At 45.1% G+C, this 18,290-nt stretch overlaps 1 protein-coding gene across 1 annotated transcript; it reads left to right on the top strand.

Annotated features, from left to right (window-relative positions):
* Positions 1–2,106: 2,106 nt before the first annotated feature.
* PPEF2 (protein phosphatase with EF-hand domain 2) lies at positions 2,107–17,807 on the top strand. Its single transcript, XM_071431244.1, has 16 exons — positions 2,107–4,533; positions 7,668–7,795; positions 8,337–8,394; positions 8,882–9,057; positions 10,081–10,195; positions 11,035–11,081; positions 11,483–11,649; positions 11,733–11,769; positions 11,854–12,003; positions 12,678–12,998; positions 13,738–13,923; positions 14,547–14,689; positions 15,209–15,315; positions 16,244–16,407; positions 16,959–17,046; positions 17,277–17,807. Exons 1-16 carry the CDS (start codon positions 4,473–4,475, stop codon positions 17,456–17,458), a joined length of 2,130 nt encoding a protein of 709 aa, XP_071287345.1. The 5' UTR covers positions 2,107–4,472; the 3' UTR covers positions 17,459–17,807.
* The last annotated feature ends 483 nt before the right edge of the window (positions 17,808–18,290 follow it).

The raw sequence follows: 18,290 nt of genomic DNA, 5'->3' as shown, positions 1-18,290 counted from the left end.
AAAACATTCTGGAAGTATTTGTGTTGCCTGGTATTCTATGATTTTGTGGACATTGCTTTTTCAAAAAAAAAAAAAAAAGGAGTGGATCATTTATAGGTATTTGAATAGGTTGCTGGTCATATATCTGTGTGAGATTTCATCTGCTCTGTGTGTACACTTTTTAAAGACTGGAAAGAACAGTGATTTTCCTGTTTTCTCAAGCCCTGGAATTGTGAAGAAATAAAACAAGATAAATTATCATTGCTTTTTTCTGCTCTATAGATTCCCTAGCTACGAAGCACCAAATACTTGTTCAGCCCAACACAAATAAGGGGTTAAACTTGGAATCATTTTTCCTCCAGAAGCTTGCATTTAGCAGAGGGCAGCTTGCAAGTGTGTAAGAGCTGACTCTGAGGATGAGAGGCCAACACGCTGTATTTCTCATTCATAATCCCTTCAGTAATCCTAATCCAGTTGAGATCTGTAGCCTTTATTAAGTGTCACGTGGTAGAGGATTCTTAAGTCTGTTCATAACTGGGCAGTAAATAACTCAAAGTGTCTGCACCAGCTCTGGGTTGCACGTGCACAGAGACATGGCTTGTTGTGCTGCCTGCCCAAGGGAACATCTTACTTTCCTATTTGGATTCTGAGGAGGAGATTTTGCATCTGTAACTAAAAAAATAGCATCAGAAATCAGCAATCATTTGGGTACCGAACACAACCAAAATTTATCAAGTGGAGAGCTTCAGTTGTGTTTGTCTCAACAAATCCATAAATTAGGACTTGGCAAGGTAAGTTGCATTTTTCTTTTTAATTCTTGGCAACAGGGTTTTGTGTTCAGAAGTAGCTTAAAGTTTAAGATAAAATATCCTTTTCCTATGCCAAGGTGTATAAAGCTGCATTTGGGAGTTTGGTATCTGCAATTCCCTTTTCTGGCACTGCAGTAACTATGTGGTTGTGTGTTTGAAATAAAACACACTTCACCATCTTGCTTGCAGCTATGAGTGGTGCTAGGTCTGATGTGCACGTGGGCCATACAGAGGTATTTACTCTGAGGCAAGACAGGATCATCACTTTCCCTAGTGCTAGCTAGCATTGTTATCCTTGGGAGAAGTATTTGGTTTTTAAATAATCTGTAGCTCTTAAACTCTTACTGTTTTTCTTTTAGCAGAACTTAATTTTTTTTTTCCCTCCAACGTCTTTTTTAGCTTTTTCCCTAGTAAACTTTCTAGTCTGTTATGATCTCCCTGTTGCCTTCCATTTTCTACCCACCTATTCCTTCCATTGCTGGAATGTCTATAAAACTGTCAGGTTAGTGGGCATCCTGTTCAGGATGCATGAAATGTCACCTTCCCTAGGAGCAGGCTTCACATTAGCTGAGTTATTTCTGGCAGGTCTTGTGGTATGAGCACCACATTCTGCAAAGATATATGAGGTGCACAAGGTCCCAGTATGTTGGATTTGGTTCCGAATGCTGTCCCTTGCTTTGGTTTTGGAGATGTTAAAATAATTAGGCTAAGCCAGGAAATGTACCTAGGCTTTTGTAGTTTGGGTTTTGGGGCGTTTGACTCAAGTGGATTTGTGCAAGGTTTCCTTGCCTGAATTTCATGGGGTACCAGATGGTGTTATTGAGCAAGTCCTCTGTTTGTGTTTGAAGAGTTGCAAGAACGGTATTACCCAGTGGCTCAGGAAGTGCATAGATTCTGGCTGCTATGTCTCTCTCCTGTCTGTCAAACATTACCTCCTGTGGTAGGGAATGTGTATCTTTTCTATGTGTGTACGGCCTTCTCCTGAGGGCCTGTACTTGGTGTTCCACTGGTTGTCTGTGTCCATGTGGGGCTCTCAAGTCCGTGCCTTTTTAGTGGTAGTTTAAGTGTCTGTGGTGGCTTTTGTCACCTGGTTTTAGAAGGTGGGTGTTCGCTGGCAGGTGCTCTGTGCCATGGCATGTGCCAGGGACAGCCCAGTGCGAAGGAGGTGTGAGGAAAACCTGTTGCAGAGGCCTCCTGATTGCACCAGAGAGAAGGAAGTACTTCTGCAGGAGAGGAGTGGCAGGCAAGAGCAAGATGAGGAAGGAGTGCTTGGTAGCTGGCTGTTTCCTGGATGAACCATGTTTCTCACTTGGAAGTTGAGACAACCTGTGCTTGAAGTGGTGCTGATGCTCAGTTCATCCAGTCTTTGAGTCTGTCCCTTGACTGGTCTCTGTTCCTCTTCCATTTCTTAGGTGCAGGAATTTAGGAAGGGAAGGGTACATGTCACTGTTGGGTGGATGAGGAAGGATCCAAGGTGCTGAGCAATTGGACTGGTTCTGTTTCTTCCTCAGTCCTTCCAGTCCTGGAACAGGTTTGATTCCATTGGAGCCTGATTTATTCCTGTGCACTCCTTTGCTCAGGTTGTGGCCCTAACAAAAATCTGAGGGCAACACATGAAGTTCATGGCTCCAGCAACTGCTTGGGAGGGACCTGTTGATAAGCCTTTTTATGATATGATAATTAGGGCACACTAACACTAGGCTCTTCCTTGCTATGGATGGCAAAAATGTGTTTAAAGTAGGGCTACCCAAATAATAAATGCCTGTTTGTTTTGCAGGGAGAGAAGGAAATAAGAGAAAAATTGTTGCCAAAGGTGACTTCAAATCCATGGTTGCGTTTTATCAAAGCAGGCAGGTGGTATCCCAAACACATCCTCAGCAGGCAAAGTACTGAACACCATACTTGAGTGCTTGCTTCAAGTTTGTTCTCCATTGTTTTAAAAGTTACCTAGAAGTGTTCTAATTCTTGGGCAAGGGGCCAATGCAGAATTAATAATTTTTACCATTGCTTCTCTGGAAACCTAAAACTTGTTGAAATCTTCGGATCTGTGTTATTAAGTGAAATTTTTGTTTGTATAGGCCAGATGGGCCTATGTTCAGAAGTTCTGGACTTCTTCCTGAACTCTGATTTTCCTGGTACTGGAGGTTACAAACAAGAGCTATAACTGGTGAGTTTTGTGTGCAGTTGTCCCTTGGAGTAGTTAATAATCTGGAAAGCTGTCAGAGTATCTCCATTGTTTGAGCACAAAGAAGGTAAGGAGCTAGGTAAAACTGGGTGTCATTTGGCAGTGATTTCAGGCCATCTGTGCCATTGATATAAAATGACACTGTTAGAATAAAACAAGAATGTAGGTATTTTGCTGAGAGCATTGTGATGTACCCTGTTGCGTCACCTGCTTATGGCATTGTGAGGATGCCATTGTACAGCTGAGCATCCTGGGGAAGGGAGAGAGAGTTGCAGCTTTTGCTGTGCTTTAGAATCTCCTGGTGCTGTGGTGTGGCTGAGCAGGGCTCACCTTCCTGAGCCAACGTGGATCACTCACCTTACACAACACCGGACACTCTCCTTCAATTAGTGTTTGTGCGGATCTGAGCTATTTTGAGAGGAAAGACGTGGGTGAGGTGGAAAGAGATTGAAGGAGGCAAAAGGATTGCAGTGAGGAAATGAGGAGGACTTTTCCTTCTCCTGGGCAGAGGTGCCTCTGTAGTGACTCTGTCCTGACCCTTCAAAATGCTTTGAGCTATGTTCTCCTGCCAATACCAGCCTTAACATTTCTACAAGTGTTTATTTCTTTCTCTCCATTTCTCAGCTTTGTCTTCCCTGAATGTCAGGGGAAAATAAAAATCTGTTGAATTCTTCAGTGATACAGCCTGGGGCTGCTTTGGCAGTGACTGTTTATTTTCCAGAGGGAAAATGTCTGTGAATGACATTCTGGTTACCCTCAAAGTGAGAGACTTCAGAGTTTGACCTAGTCTTCCATTAGGATCTGTTTACCCTGACCAGCACTTCCGCAGTAGTGAGCTTACTAAAGTCTGGATGTCTGTCGTTTTATACTGGCAATTGATGGCATAATACACTCCCACACTCAAGCAGATGCATGAGAATGAGGGCAAGCAGTGTTTAACAAAGCTGGCTATTTTCTTCTGATAGCTAATTGCTATTTTAGACTTAGCTTCCTGCTAGCTAGAATAAATATCAGGTTTGTGTTCACCCCTCATAATGAGCTATCCTTTGCAGGGCCCTATATGAATATTTGTCTGCACTACAGAATGTTTGTCTGCACATACTACTTCTTAATGACTTTTTAGTAGTTCTTGATCATTATTGAAAAGCTTTTTATATGTTTGCCAAACAATCACAAGATCTATTTTTATGCAGGTAGCTAAAGTTGCTGAACTGATTCCTGTTTATAAAGCTCACTTGCAATGTGAAGCAGTGAGACAGAAATCTTCATCTGAATGTCTGGGAGTAGCTGCAGAAACCTGGTAGAGTAAAATGTACTTGGGCATAAGAGAGGCCCTCTGATCATTGATATTAAGTGTTAATATATTTAATTGTAGATTCTTGGCACTGTGAGACATGTTGCAGCTGTTTTGATTCTGACCAAATGGTCTTCCCTACATCTCTTTTGTGGTTTTGGTGACACTGGGCCATTCTGCAACATTGGACCATCGGTTGGACAACATGGGATCTGGTAGTTCTGTAAATGTTCAGTACAAGTACTCCCTGCAGAAGTCTGAAAATGGTGAGTGATTCTTAGAAAAGTGATCTTATCCTGTTTTCTCCTGCATGTGCTTTTGGGAGGTTGCATTGAATGCGTTTCTCCTCTGTGTGTTCGTCATAGCATTGAAGTGAGGCTCTGTCTTTGAGTATCCTGTGACAAGGATTCTTAGGTGTCAGGCAGAAGACAACAGGCTTGAGGAAATAACAGATATTTAGACAAGGAGTGGGTTAAAATCCACCCAAGCCTAACTAGAGAAGAAAGCTACAGTTAGCATCAACACCTGCTGGATGAAACACTTGCTGGGTAATGCAGGTGTTGTGTAGGCTGACAGTGAGACAGATGTCCCCTGCTGCTTCTCCTGGATTATTTTCCAAGGCTCTTGCAAGTGCAGCCAAAATAAATCTAGTTACAAAGAAGGTGAGATGGTGTGGCTATATAAAGCTGTCAAGCAAAAGGTGTGCATTTTGTCTAATTACATCAGCACAGTGCTCTTAATCTCTGTTAATAATCCAGACGTCTATGGCTCTCAAAATTGTGGTGATTTATTTTTTGAAGCCCTCTGTAATGGTATTAATTTTGTGGGTGTGTGCCGGTGTCTGCTGCAGAGCAAAGGAGTTGATGAGGAAGACCTTAGATATAAGGAAGAGCTAAAAAGTAAATAAAGTCTTTTCCTTGTTTGAATCATGCAGTCATGAGCACTGGCAGAACAGCAGGATGGGGCAAACTGTTTGCAAGTATTTGGAGAAGAAAATAAGGATTGGAAGTGGGGATAAGGTTGTGACTCACACTTTTGTTTGCTACTATCCACTACTGAAAAACTCTTTATTTAACTTAGACTTACCTGTCACCCATAGCACCAGAGGTCCATGGACTTTCCCAACAAATTCAGGGTTGTTTTAAGATGAGCAAGTGTAACACAACACTAGTTACTTATGTGAGACCTTGTAGTACATCTGATAGCTCAGCCACAGCACTAAACCCTCTCTGAATTTGTAGCCTTTAGTTCTCCACATGCCTCAGATTTGGCCACTTGCAGTAGGGCAGCTGCTTAGGACTTGGTGCCCAAATGCAGAGTGCCAGATGTCATCCCTGTCCCCCTGTCCAAGGTCTGAAAGCTGTTTTCAAAGGACAGTGTTGGAGCAGAGCTGTTCAATTGGCCCTGCCTTGGAGTGTAGGCTGGTTTAAGTGCTGCCACTTTGCTATGCTTTCAGCAGGTTATCTGATACATGGTTTAGATCATCATAAAATGTGGATAAATCTTTCTCTTCTCTGTTAATTTTTTTTCCCCCAAAATTATACAAACACTGCCAGATATAACTCACCCAGGTAAACTGCTGAATTAGACTACCTGGCTTTTTCAATTGCACAGTCAGTCTCCATAAAAGCAGAGTAAAAACCAGTGCCTTGCCTATCTGGGGCTTAAATGCTGTTGACGGTGGTATTTATGTTAACTGTGCACTTGATAACATGTCTCTCATTGGTTTAAGTTTTTACTGTTTCTAAGGTTTTGGTTTTCATTGGTATGTGTGGAGTTATCACAAGGAATTTTTTCACAGCCCAGCAGATCAGTAAGCATTTTCTCAGCAAGAGAGAAGGCAAAGAATACAGAAGTTATTCCTGAGTTAAAGTTTGCCAAATCTTACCTTCTTGCCCACAACTTCAGGTTCTCTCACACCCCTGCTGAAGAGCAGCTGTAGATCATCTTTTTTTGTGCTCTGCAATTCCCAGTGCTGAAAGAGAATAATGATTTAAAAGGATTATTATTTTCAATGTATAATCCATTGGTATACCTTCATTAGGCAAAGGTCGCTGTCTCCTGCTGAAGTACTTGGAGGGCCATTTGTTGTGTAATTAATGTAAGCTGACTGAATTAATATGATCTCTCAGTATAGAAGCCTTTGGGTAGGGGGTGAGGATTTTCCTCTTTTTAATAAAGATTTTCCCACACACCTCCCATTGCTCTCCCTGCTTTGGTGAATGTGGCAGGGGAATACACTTTCTGCAGCAGGCCTAGTTCCCTACCTCTGTTGTTTCCCTTGGATTTTGAAGCCAGCTTGTGGATACAGCAGTCATCCCCCCCATCAGCTAAAGATGACAGAGAAGCAGTGTTAGAAGATGTTTTAAGTGTAGGGCTCATGGGTGGGGCCCCAGAAAGGAACAGGAAGGGATGCAGTGTAATCCAAAGAGAGATGCCAAGAAGCAGAGCTGGTCCAAGTAGGATCAAGGACAGCTAAGGAGGATGAGAGATTCTGGAGGTAAAATTTTGTGGCAGAACTTGAAAAATAAAATGTGAAAGTACACCAATGTACTTCACTTGAAATATGCACTCACCCCACCTGAAATAATTTTTGAAGGGAACACACTGGAATTGGGAGAATACAGACACTGTGTTTAAAAGATTAAAGGGCAGATAGCCATAATTTGGTAGGAAGCATCTGGTGTCAGCACTGGCTGTGGCTTGAACCTCAAACAGGCACCTGGAAATTTTGGCATCTCGTTCATTCTGTGCCATTAATGGCCAAAGTTCTGCCTCCCCTTTTTTACTGTGGGTGTAGTTTTGTCTTTATTCTATTGTAAGGTAATGGTATGTTGATATTTATGCTAGTGTAGAGTCCTTCTAAAGCTTTTCCACAACTGCAAAAACTGAGGTATTTATTTGGCATAAAGAGAGATAGAAAATACCCATATTTTTAAGGCTCTAGAAGAAAACTTGGTATCCAGTCTTCCCCCAACTCTTTGCATGGCCTCAGTTAAATTTCTGGTTTCCTGAAGACCCAGCACCTAGAGATGGTAAGAGGGACATAAAAATGATCAAGGTAGGTAGAAAGGGAGGATATTGTCTAATAATATGGAAGAACATGTTAGGGCTTACAGGCCTTAGTAATTTGTTGTTAACACTGGTGCTGAAGGAACCAGCAGCAATGGCTGGAAGTGCTTCAGAGGTCTCTGGGCATTCAGGGTCAGGTCAACCTCTTGCAAGAAAGAAGGCAAAAAGAGATTTTTTGCCCTTAGGCACAAGAATACAATTCCTGGTAACTTTTTCCTGAAAAGGAAAGGTTCTCCTCCATGTTCAGGGGGGTGGGGAAGGAGCTGCTGCAGGTGCCTCAGCTGCAGGCAGTGCTGCTCAGCAGCTTGGTTCTGTTCTTCTCCCCCAGCTTTCAAGGCAGCTGTCTTGATCCAGCAGTGGTATCGGCGCCACGTGGCTCGGCTGGAAATGCGCCGCCGCTGCACCTGGAGAATCTTTCAATCCATTGAGTATTCCTGCGAGCAGGATCAGATCAAGGTATGGGGCTGAGGAAAAGAGCAGGTAGGAAAAACACATAGCAATGTGGTTTCTGTGCCAGGCTCTGCCTTTTTGGGTGCTAGCTGGTCACCCTCTAAGTGCTCCAGTGGGCCAGGGACTGGGTTTCCAGCCCCTTTTTAACCTATTAATTCCCTGGCTGCTTGTGTTGCATAAAACAAAGTAATGAACCTCAAAAACAAGCCCCAAGAGCCATTTAACAGAGCTTTTCTGGAGTCTGAACACAACAGGCAAGTCTATTTGGTTTGTTATGTTTTAACTTTGATTAAAATTCTCTTAAATGGCTGCTTTGCAGGGAAAGGAAGGGCTCATAGCATACTTCTGCCTGTGGCTGAAGGTAAAGCCACTGTTTTGACTTCATCTCTAGAAAGTCAAAACTTAAATTGGTTCAATGAGAGTTGCTGTACGTACCAGACAGCATGAGGAGGGCAGAGGTAAAACTTCCAGAAAGATGATGATGATAGGTTGCTACTCTGTTCAATTTCATTCCGGGGTGAATGATGGGCTCTCCATCTTCCTGCAGCTTCACAACTTCTTCAGTTACCTCATGGACCAGTTCACACCAAGCAGCAGCAAAGAGAGTAAGTTTGTGTGCTCGTTGTAGATGTGGCACCAGCAGCTCTGAAGGCTGAACCCTGTATAATTCATTGCCCAGTGCTGGGCAATCTTCAGGATGGCACATGTGGCCAAGTCCCAAGACTGACAGCATCAGGATTAGAGAGTGAATTGTTTGGAGACTATGAGCTGTGTAAGGGATGTGGGGCAATTCCTGCTCTTAGGAGCTGGAAGGAGGCATAAAGGTTCGGTATGTTGTTACAGAATGGCAGAATGGTGCACACTGCACAGTGACATTTGTCTCTGCAGCCTTTCCCCCACTGCAAGTTTTGTAGCAGTGCCAAGCAGTACCCAGCATCCATGGCTGCAATTGCTCCTGAGTGCCAGCCTAACTAAACAGCTCTTCTGTAACAAATTACTAGGATGGTACCTGGAGCCAATTAACTACTTTTTTGTCTGTTTCTGTTTTTTTTTTTTAATTTTTTAAATCAACCACACTAATCTGCTCTCCAGGGGATTTTATCAGTCGCATGTTTGTAAGTGGGGAAAGTTACAAAGAGGCAGAGCTGGAAAAATACTGTGACTATGAATCCATAGAGGTGCCAGACTCCTACACCGGACCCCATCTCTCTTTCCCACTCCTCCCTGACCATGCCACGGCCTTGCTGGAAGCTTTCCAACAGAAACAGGTAAGGATCCCAAAAAGGTACCATGCTCTCCCCTTCTCTGAACAGGGGTGTAGGATAGATAATTTGGTCTTAACTTTCTTACCAAGCTCAGTTGACTGCAGTATAACAAGCTGGCTGGCTGTCAAACAAAATGGGGTTGGAAACTATATGGTATTTCCTTATGCCATAGAAATGTTCTTCCTGAAAATATACTCCTGACAAAACGGAACACTTTACGTAGGGGTGTACCAATATTAAGTGAATTTCATTTTTAAAGGAAAAAATCAGCAACAGCTCATGTTGAGACTTTTCATCATTTTTTGTTCAAATTTCTTGATTTGTAAATAGGTACAGGATGGCCCAGAGGAAAACAGCGAATTACAGTGTTTTGTGCTATGCAACTTGGACCCCGGTTTAAAATGTAAATTGTGAGTTTTTTTGATAAGGAAGTTGAGTATCACTTCAGAACTAACAAGACAAGCCTTCATACAATTGCAGTGTTCTGCTGCCATCCCTCAGCTGATATGCTGAACTGCAAAATAGGTCAAAACATCCCTTCTCCAAAGAGAACTTCTAACCCAAAGGTGTCTCATGTCCTTGCTGTATTAAATGCCTACGCCCCGGCTTTGAGCATATCTATCACTGCAGGACACGCGGAAACTCACAGACTGATTCAATGTGGAAAAGCTAAGAAAGATCTAGAGGAGCAACTTTCTTACCTGTGATATTGGACTGGAATTTCTGCTGCTCCTGGAGGTGGTGTCGCCTAGTGGGTATAGCCTTGTCCACAAGGTGCTGGGGCTTTAGGGTTGCTTTGCCAGCCCTCTCAGTGCTGAGTCTGGGCTGCTTTGTGCAAGTGTCTGCCATCCTGCTGTTTCCCAATATTTCCCTCATCTTGTTTGTAAGCCCATAGGTCAGTACAGACTGCCATTCCAGGGAGAATTTCTGCCATCCAGGCTATCCTGGTGGAGTCTTGACAGCCACAGTGGTGCTGCTCAGAGGCCACTGATTTCCTGCTTTAATCCCTTTACTTTCTCCTAGTAGCAGCTCCATGCTCGCTATGTCTTAAACCTCCTGCATGAGACCAGGAAGCACCTCAAGCAGTTGCCAAACATCAGCCATGTCTCCACCTGCTACAGCGAGGAGATCACCGTGTGTGGTGGGTCCCTTGCAGCCTCCGGGGTGGAATGCTCCTGTGGGAGGGTGGGGCAGAGAGAGAGTGATACTGAGAGCACGATGCCCCTCTCTGTTCTGAATGTGGAACACAATGCTCTCTATAAGCAAAGTGTGTGATGCCTTGAGAGACAGCTGGGTCTGTCTGAAATACCCAGGTGGTATTTTTTTGTCTCACCCCAAACTCAGAGTTGTTTTACTAAACCACAGAAATCACATCCAGCTGAGGACTAGTCACAAAACTTGGTAGTGGTCTGACCTGTCCTGTGGTCTGGGATTATTTAAAAACAAAATCCTGGAGCCTTTCTGGGTGAGCACCAGCGCGTGCATGCAGATCCAGAATGTCAATGCATCTTTGCATCGTATAAGTAAACTTGAGACAAAGCTTTTTACTTTTTTCCTACTCTAATGTTAAAATGTTGAGATATTTCTGAAAAATACATAGCACAGACTTTTGCATGCAGTCAGCCTCTGGAAAACAAACCTCTCTCTCCAATATTATGTTAAATGACAATTAGATTGTAATTTTGAATGCTAAGCTTTCTCCCACATAATGACAATCTTGTGCCAGGATGTGCCATCACAAGAGATAAATGACCAAAGCTTCTAAATCAGTCTTCAGCAGATGGTGTAGGTTTTTTTAACTGACCTTCTCAGACTTCAGCTCAAGCCTTATCTTGTGTCCTTTTCCTCTAGGCTTGTGCTTCCCAAAGTATTTCTGTGCTGATTAATTTATAAAGGACCTAGCTCATAGCAAGTTAGGTGTTGGTGTTTTTTTTAAGTCCAAGGTAAACATAGTGTGACTCATCTCTTTGTGCTTGTCAGGAGACTTACACGGCCAGCTGGATGACCTGTTCCTCATCTTTTACAAGGTAGGCGCCAAATTTGGAGAGGGAGGATGTCCAGGCATTGCAATGGGTATTCCATGGGTCACGTTGAGACATGTTTGCAAAATTGGGCCATTCATGTGCAATTCTCCAAGTCAATTGGATTGGTTTTAAATGGCTTCACAAATCAGTAGCTTATTCCCTTGCTGACTAGAAAATCTGATATCCATGTCCATTTTGTTAGTGCCAATGGGTGTTTTTCTAGTGCTGATAGCAATGACAACTCTTTGTGACTGCCAGTTTCACTGCTGGGGCCCACAGTATAAAGATGAGCAAGGGTCTGTTGTAACCTAGGACAGGAGTGAGAGGCTGCAGCTGGGGGGAGGGCATATGGACACCTTGGAGAAGCCTCTCTGGTGACATCCACCTGTTCCTTGCTTTTACAGAATGGCCTTCCTTCCCCTTCCAAGTCCTACGTGTTCAATGGGGACTTTGTAGACAGAGGCAAGCAGTCCCTTGAGATCCTTGTTATCCTCTTTACCTTCCTCCTGATCTATCCCAAGGAGGTTCATCTCAACCGCGGGAACCATGAGGACCACATGGTGAACTTACGGTACGGCTTCTGTGCAGGGCTGAGCGCCATGTCGAGGGCCTTGTGCAAAATCCCACTGAGCTTCCTTTCTCCTGTTCCTTTAGCTATGGTTTCACCAAGGAAGTGATGCAGAAATACAAGGTAGGCCTATGTTTGTGTCTTCTTTACCATGTGAGATATGCCTTTAGAAGACTGGATGCTTTATCTCTTTTTTCTTTCTCTCAGGTGCATGGGAAGAAAATCTTGAGGATGTTTCAGAATGTCTTCTGCTGGCTGCCCCTGGCCACCCTGATTGATCAGAAAGTCCTCATTATTCACGGGGGCATCTCTGACACCACTGACTTGGATATGCTTGAGAAAATTCAAAGGAACAGAGTAGGTTTTATTTCCCAGTTATTGCAAGAGACAACAGTGTTGCTGATTTGTGGCGAGAAGCTCATTTCTACATGCCATCTTAGCTGTTGACAAGACAAATCTAACAGATGGTCTTCCTAGACAAGCTTGTGTTTAGGTATAGGCTTTGGTTAGTGTGTGTCAGGAGCTGTGAAGCGATGGAGCACTGTTGGTTTCTGGAATATGTGCTGGTGGTGCTGAAGTAAAAATGCAGTGATGATGAGACATCGTCCCACAGTTCCTTAGCCTGCTTTTACCCCCTAGATTTCCAGAAGGAGTTTAATAAATCATTTAACTTGCCTCTGCCTCACTCACTCAGTTAGGAAATACCCCTTTCCTTCTCCAAATAAAATCGCAACTCTTGCATTAGTCATTCATGCTTCCTTTGCTCTACTGCATAGTTCCCATTCCAGATGAAATCTGTATGCAGGAAATCAATGAGGAAGAGCGAGATGAGATGGGTGTGAGGCCCAGCTGCAAACCCAGGATGGCTTGTCTAAGAGGATGGCACTAATAGTTCCCTATAGTCAAGGAGCAGTTGATAGAAAGAAGGGAGTGAGGCTTGGATCACTTGAAGTCTGCCAATGGATGACATTAGAGCTGGAGGTCTGGGTTTCATGCTGTGTTATCAGCTCCATTTCTCTCATATCTTTCAGTTTGTTTCTGTGTTAAGGCTGAAGAAAAGGAAGGAATCGAGTGGAAAACCACAAATCCAGGCCATAAATGGGGAGAGCGAATCAGGCACTGATGCAGCTCCCAGGTTATCTCTGCAGCCCCAGACAGCCCAGGCTCCCAGCACAGCCAACAGGCGGGAGTTCTCCAGGTGGCTCCGGCAGACGGTGCAGGAACAAATCGACACGTGCCGCCGGCTGGTGGACATCAGCGAGTCAGAGCCGGAGGAGCTCACCTATTCCAGCATGGTCTCCTTGAAGGATGCGGATGAGCCGTGCTGGACTCTCCAGGAGGAGTGGAAGCAGGTGAGGAGTCTTAGCAGGGTCCTGAGCTGGATGTGCTGTGGGTGCCTCCTGCAGCAGTTGGTCATTCAGTGGTAGGTGGCCAGGAAGGGGTGCTCTGTGAGGCCATGGGGACGTTTCATTGGTACTTTTGTTACCTCCTAGGAGGAGCAGCTGGGGGCTTCCTTTCCTTGTTTTTCCAGCCTAGGAGTCTCTTCTGTGTACTCTGAAACCACTGTTAGTTGGTTGACATTACATGTGACCTTCCAGTGCTGCACACCTTTTCACTGTAGCACTGTATACTGAAGTCAGGGTTAAAGGGATTAGGCCTTAATCCACACAGTGGTTACTGAGTTAGCACTTGTATTTCTGGAGGCTATGGAAGGTCCTGGCTAGAGAACAAAGGCATTTTATACTAAGCCTACTAATCTGGATCTCAGGATCTGCTAGTTGTTCTTGCCCTGGGACTTGTGTTTTAGGATGGAGAAAGACAGGCAAGGCTCTTGGAATCTTAATGCTAGCAGAGGCAAAGCTTGTATCAGGCCTGACTAATGCACATCCCTCTTTCCCCAGACACTTTGGATGTGCCTGTAGCTCATGGCCAACAATATTGCCAGTTCTGAGGTGGCCCAGATCTGTGACAGTCTTCAGCTGGAATGCAGGAAAAATGTCTGTTCCCTTGCACTCTGGTTATAGCAGCAGTGTAGGGAGGGATTCCGAGACTGAGCTGTATTTTCTTAGTGAACTTTGCCAATCCTTTCAGGTTTTAGACATCCTCTGGAGTGACCCCATGCCTCAGGAGGGCTGCAGAGAAAATAAGGTGCGAGGTGGTGGCTGCTACTTTGGGCCTGATGTGACGGAGACGTTCCTTGAGAAGTACAGCTTGCAGTTCCTGATCCGCTCTCACGAGTGCAAGCAAGAGGGCTATGAGTTCTGTCACAGCCGCAAGGTCAGCTGGGGGTGGTGTGAAGGGCACTTCGGTTTCCATCCTGTCAGGATGGGGTTTCTGGGGGGGGGTGGCTGTCTCAGTTCTGCATTTCTTCCAGTGGGGCTTTAAGCACATGCAAAATCCTTGAACAGGCTTATTGGGAGTTAACTGAAGTGCGGGGACACGGATGCACAGGCAAACTGTGTCCTTGTGTGTGGTGCTTGAGAAAATATCTGAACCCACTTGTGCCATGGCGCCTACTTAGTGCAGCTGCTCCTGCAGATGAGCTACAAAAGGGTGCTACTGAGCTGCTGCAGCCAAGTTCTGTTTTCAGAAGATGCAGTCAGATCAGTGGCTTCATCAGGGCACTTGGATTCTGGAGAGCAGAATTGTTGGGAGAGAGCACAGGAAAATTGCAGAAGCCCAACATGTGGCCAGATCCACATGTGACCAGTGCCACCCACAAGGAACTCACACCTGCATGGCTTCCAGGCCAGCTGCCACCTGGCTCTCCCTCTTCTCCATATAAGATGGATGCTTTCACAGTCTGTGGACTCTGGAGGGGATTGGGTGTATTGTTCATATGTATATCAATATTAGAGGATTAATGTACTGACTGCAAATGCCCTTTTTTTTGGGATTAGGTGCTGACCATCTTTTCAGCCTCAAACTACTATGAGATTGGCAGCAACAGGGGAGCCTATGTGAAGCTGGGACCAGACCTCATCCCCCACTTTGTTCAGTATCAAGCAAACAAGACGGCCCATTTGCTCACTATGACCCAAAGGCAAGGCTTTCTAGTTGCTCTATTTGCCAAGTCAAAATTCCCTAAGGGAAAAAACTTTGTGAGCTTTTAGAAAGCTTGACTCTGGAGATGAACTTTCACAGCTTGTTTTTTCTAAAGAATAGCTCTACAGGAGGGATTACGCTTTGTACTTGAAGTTACTGAGGAAAGCTCAAGGGTTGAGAAGGGATTATTAACAAAATTCCAAGGGGATTTTTCTAAAGCTTGCTGATATTTTTCAGCTTCTCTTTTCCATGTCAGGTGTTAACTTCTGATCTTTGCTGAAGCTCTCTTTTGGGTTGTTACTTCACAAATGAATGCAGGGACTTGTGGCACCAGCTGCAGGGAACTGTGCCCTGGGCATGCAGTGCCTTGTCACAAGCACTGAGATGCAGCTGTAGCTGTGCAGAGCAGTTGTGTGGGCAATCCATGACAAGCCAGGTAGAGCACTGGGAGGGAAGGTGCAGTTTTTCTTGTGATTCAGGGCCAGTCCTTCAAGTGCTTCTGTTCTGCATCCTCTAGAATCAGCAGAGTAGAGGAGTCAGCCTTTCGAGCCTTGCGGGAAAAGCTCTTTGCTCACACCTCAGCCCTCATCAGTGCCTTCAAGTCCTACGACAGGGACAATACAGGTAACCTAGAGCTGAGGGACGTGCGGGTTCATTGCCTGGTCAGATAGGGCTGAAGGGACTACATTGAGTTTGTGGCTGGCTGGGAGACTGCTCAGTGACAGGTGTCACCAGCTGTCATGGGGAGGCTGTATCAGACCTTGCCAGAGGTCATTTGCTGTTACTCAGTCTCTGTGGATGCCTTGGAGTGACACCATAACGTGGGGATGCTGAAAAAGCAGGACGTCATTAGCCTGAGGTGCAGTAATTGAGGCTGGTCCTAGAAGAACTCCTTGCAGCTGAAGTACTGATGAAGCCTGGGGAAAGATGACCTGGAACATGTCTGTTGTGTCAGTTGAGAAGGGCTGGGTGGTCTCTAGAGCCTCTTCATCCCTGAAGTCTAAAATCACTGGGAAGAGGAAAGCAAGGGATGTCTTCAATGGCAGTTGTCTTTGTCAGAGCCTTAAGGAAGGAGCTGAGAGTTCTGACCTCTGTGGCAGACAGGAGTGCTGTGTTGACGCAGTGACCAAGAGGTGCTGCTGAGAACTGTCTACTGGTGGGGCAGGGGAGAAAAGGGATATGGTGGCTGGCAGAACTGCTCATGGAGAGAACTGCTTTCTTGTTTTCTTCCCTGGCAGTAAAACTGTTCATAGGAATCCAGCTCGGATGTTGCAGCTGCTGCTAAAATGGGCAGTGGGCTGAAAATTTCTAATGAAATACCCAGTTAGTGTCCGGCATTTGTTCAGATGCTTGCACCCTCATAAACCTTGATATGTTGCAATGATGAAAACCTTGCTGAGGCTTGGGTAGGAAGTGTATGTATGCCTGCACTGTGAAATAATGCTGTGCTGTCAGCAGCACCTAGAGTGTGTGTCACTGTTTTAGGCTTTGTCTTTGCCTTCATGTGCTTTCCGCTGCCTGTGTCCCAGAGGTGTCTCCCTTTTGTGTACAGGAAAGATCACTCTGAGCAACTGGGCGACAGCAGTGGAGTCAGTGCTGCGGCTGGGACTGCCCTGGCGAATGCTGAGGCCGCAGCTGGTGCGCAGCACCGAGGACGGCATGCTGGAGTACAAATCCTGGCTGGATGATCTGGCCATGGAGCAGAGGAGCCAAGAGGTAAGCACTCAGCCCCTTCCATCAAAGCATGATGTGAGCAGCTCTCACCAGATCCCTGGCACGTACAAATCAATTCTAGTACAAAAGGACAGTGGATGCTTCCTGCATAACCTGAAATCACACTGAAGTTTATAGGAAGTTTTGCCTGAGCTCAAATAGTCCTGAGGCACCCAGCCCATTTTTAAAAAGAGATGACGGATGTGAAATCAAAATTTAGGGGTAGTTTGGATGCAGGCTGGTGAGTAGGAAAACTGTATTTCACTCTCCAAGTAGCAGTTTCTTAATTACAGCCAACAAATGCAGCTCTGCAGTGGTTATAAAATGCAGCCTGGGTCACTGTTAGCCCAGAAGAGCACCAATGGGAAGGGACAAGTTGCTGATGGTCTGTTCTGCAGCTGCACAGAGGGTCCAGTCATCACACACTTGGTTGATAAGGCACTGCTGGCAAGTTTTTGAGAGCAAAAATATTCTTGCTTGTGGAGACATCTGCAGTAACAACTCAGAGAAAGGAGAGGTGTTGTCAGGATAAAAACTGTGATCATGTCTTTCAGCACATCCAGTCCAGCTTGCTGGAAGTCATTTATCGAAACAGATCCAACTTAGAGACCATATTCAGGATCATAGACAGAGACCATTCAGGTAAGCAGGTGTGCAGGGGCTGTTGATCACTGCCTTCTGTGATCCCTTCTGCTTTGGAGTTTGCTTTAGTATGTATAGAGGTGTTTTTATTTAGGCTTGGGTGGTCCTGCTCCCTCCCACACTTCTGCAATGCCCATTTGTATTATGCCTCTGCTGCTTTGAGCTGTGTCTTAGTCCGTGTTCTCCACATTAGGAGATGTAGCTGCAGCATGTAAAATGCTCCTCTGCAGGTCTCATCTCCTTTGAGGAATTCCAGCAAACCTGGAAGCTGTTCAGCTCCCACATGAACATTGAACTCACGGATGATGGCATTAACGACTTGGTTCGCAGCATTGACTTCAACAAGGATGGAAACATTGACTTCAATGAGTTCCTGGAAGCCTTCCGCCTGGTCAGACAGTGCCCGTCGTGAGAACCTGCCGGGAGCTGCCATGTCCCATGCCTTGATTTCTACAAAGCCAGGACTGTCCACTGTCCCACCTAACCTAGAGTGTGCCTGCAGATGGCAAGCAGGGAAAGGGGAGGCAGGTGCCCAAAACAGACATCACTGTAGGTGACAGCTGTGACCCATCTGGGGAGGCTAACAGGTGAAATAGATGGACTGCACTTCAATTCAGACTGCTTTTAAAAGAAGCTGTGTTTTAAATAGTTTCCTGCTCAAAGGGAAGATGCAACTTAGCTTCTCTTGTCAATGTGAGAGAATGTTACAGGCGTATTGAAGAGCAGTAAAGTGGAAGTCAATGTATTACTTGTAGGCAGTGTTTTAATGAGGTAGCACCTGTTTGATTGCAGCTTTCCTTTTAATAAACCATTTTTTCCAGACTGCTGTTGCTTGGCTGTTTATTTCTTCTCTAGTTAACTCTGTGAGCAGCAGTGCTGTTCCAGTGATGACACCTACTTCCCTGCTGGTGTTCCTCTGCTGTGGTAAGCTTGCTCTGGAAGTTTGGAGCTACTAAGTACACATAGTAGAGCAGAATGATGGAAAAATACCTCAAATGTGCAACACTGTCTCTAGCTGGGGGACTTGTTTAAAAAATCTATTGAGATAATTTCATTTTCAAAGCCCAGGGCAGTAGATCAAGTAGCTCCCTGATAGGGAGCCTATGCTGCAGGTTTGTTATTTTCAAAGCATGGTAGGACTCCAGCTTGTGAATTGGGGTGGAATGTGAAGAGTTTGCAAAACAAGAAACAATGTGGTTGTCAAATACAAGCAGCACAGTCTGGCAGGGGCCCCATGGCAGAAG

Source organism: Agelaius tricolor, unplaced genomic scaffold (assembly GCF_023055355.1).
Source record: "Agelaius tricolor isolate 1412-34295 unplaced genomic scaffold, bAgeTri1.0.p SCAF_8, whole genome shotgun sequence".
Classification (NCBI taxonomy): Eukaryota; Metazoa; Chordata; class Aves; order Passeriformes; family Icteridae; genus Agelaius; species Agelaius tricolor.
This window is presented reverse-complemented; position numbering and strand designations above follow the sequence as displayed.

Bases quoted from the DNA above. Each gene is read 5' to 3' on its own strand.
- PPEF2 (XM_071431244.1), top strand. From the start codon at position 4,473: ATGGGATCTGGTAGTTCTGTAAATGTTCAGTACAAGTACTCCCTGCAG. The intron at 7,796-8,336 runs GTATGGGGCTGA...ATCTTCCTGCAG, and splicing joins GCGAGCAGGATCAGATCAAG to CTTCACAACTTCTTCAGTTA. The intron at 16,408-16,958 runs GTAAGCACTCAG...CATGTCTTTCAG, and splicing joins TGGAGCAGAGGAGCCAAGAG to CACATCCAGTCCAGCTTGCT.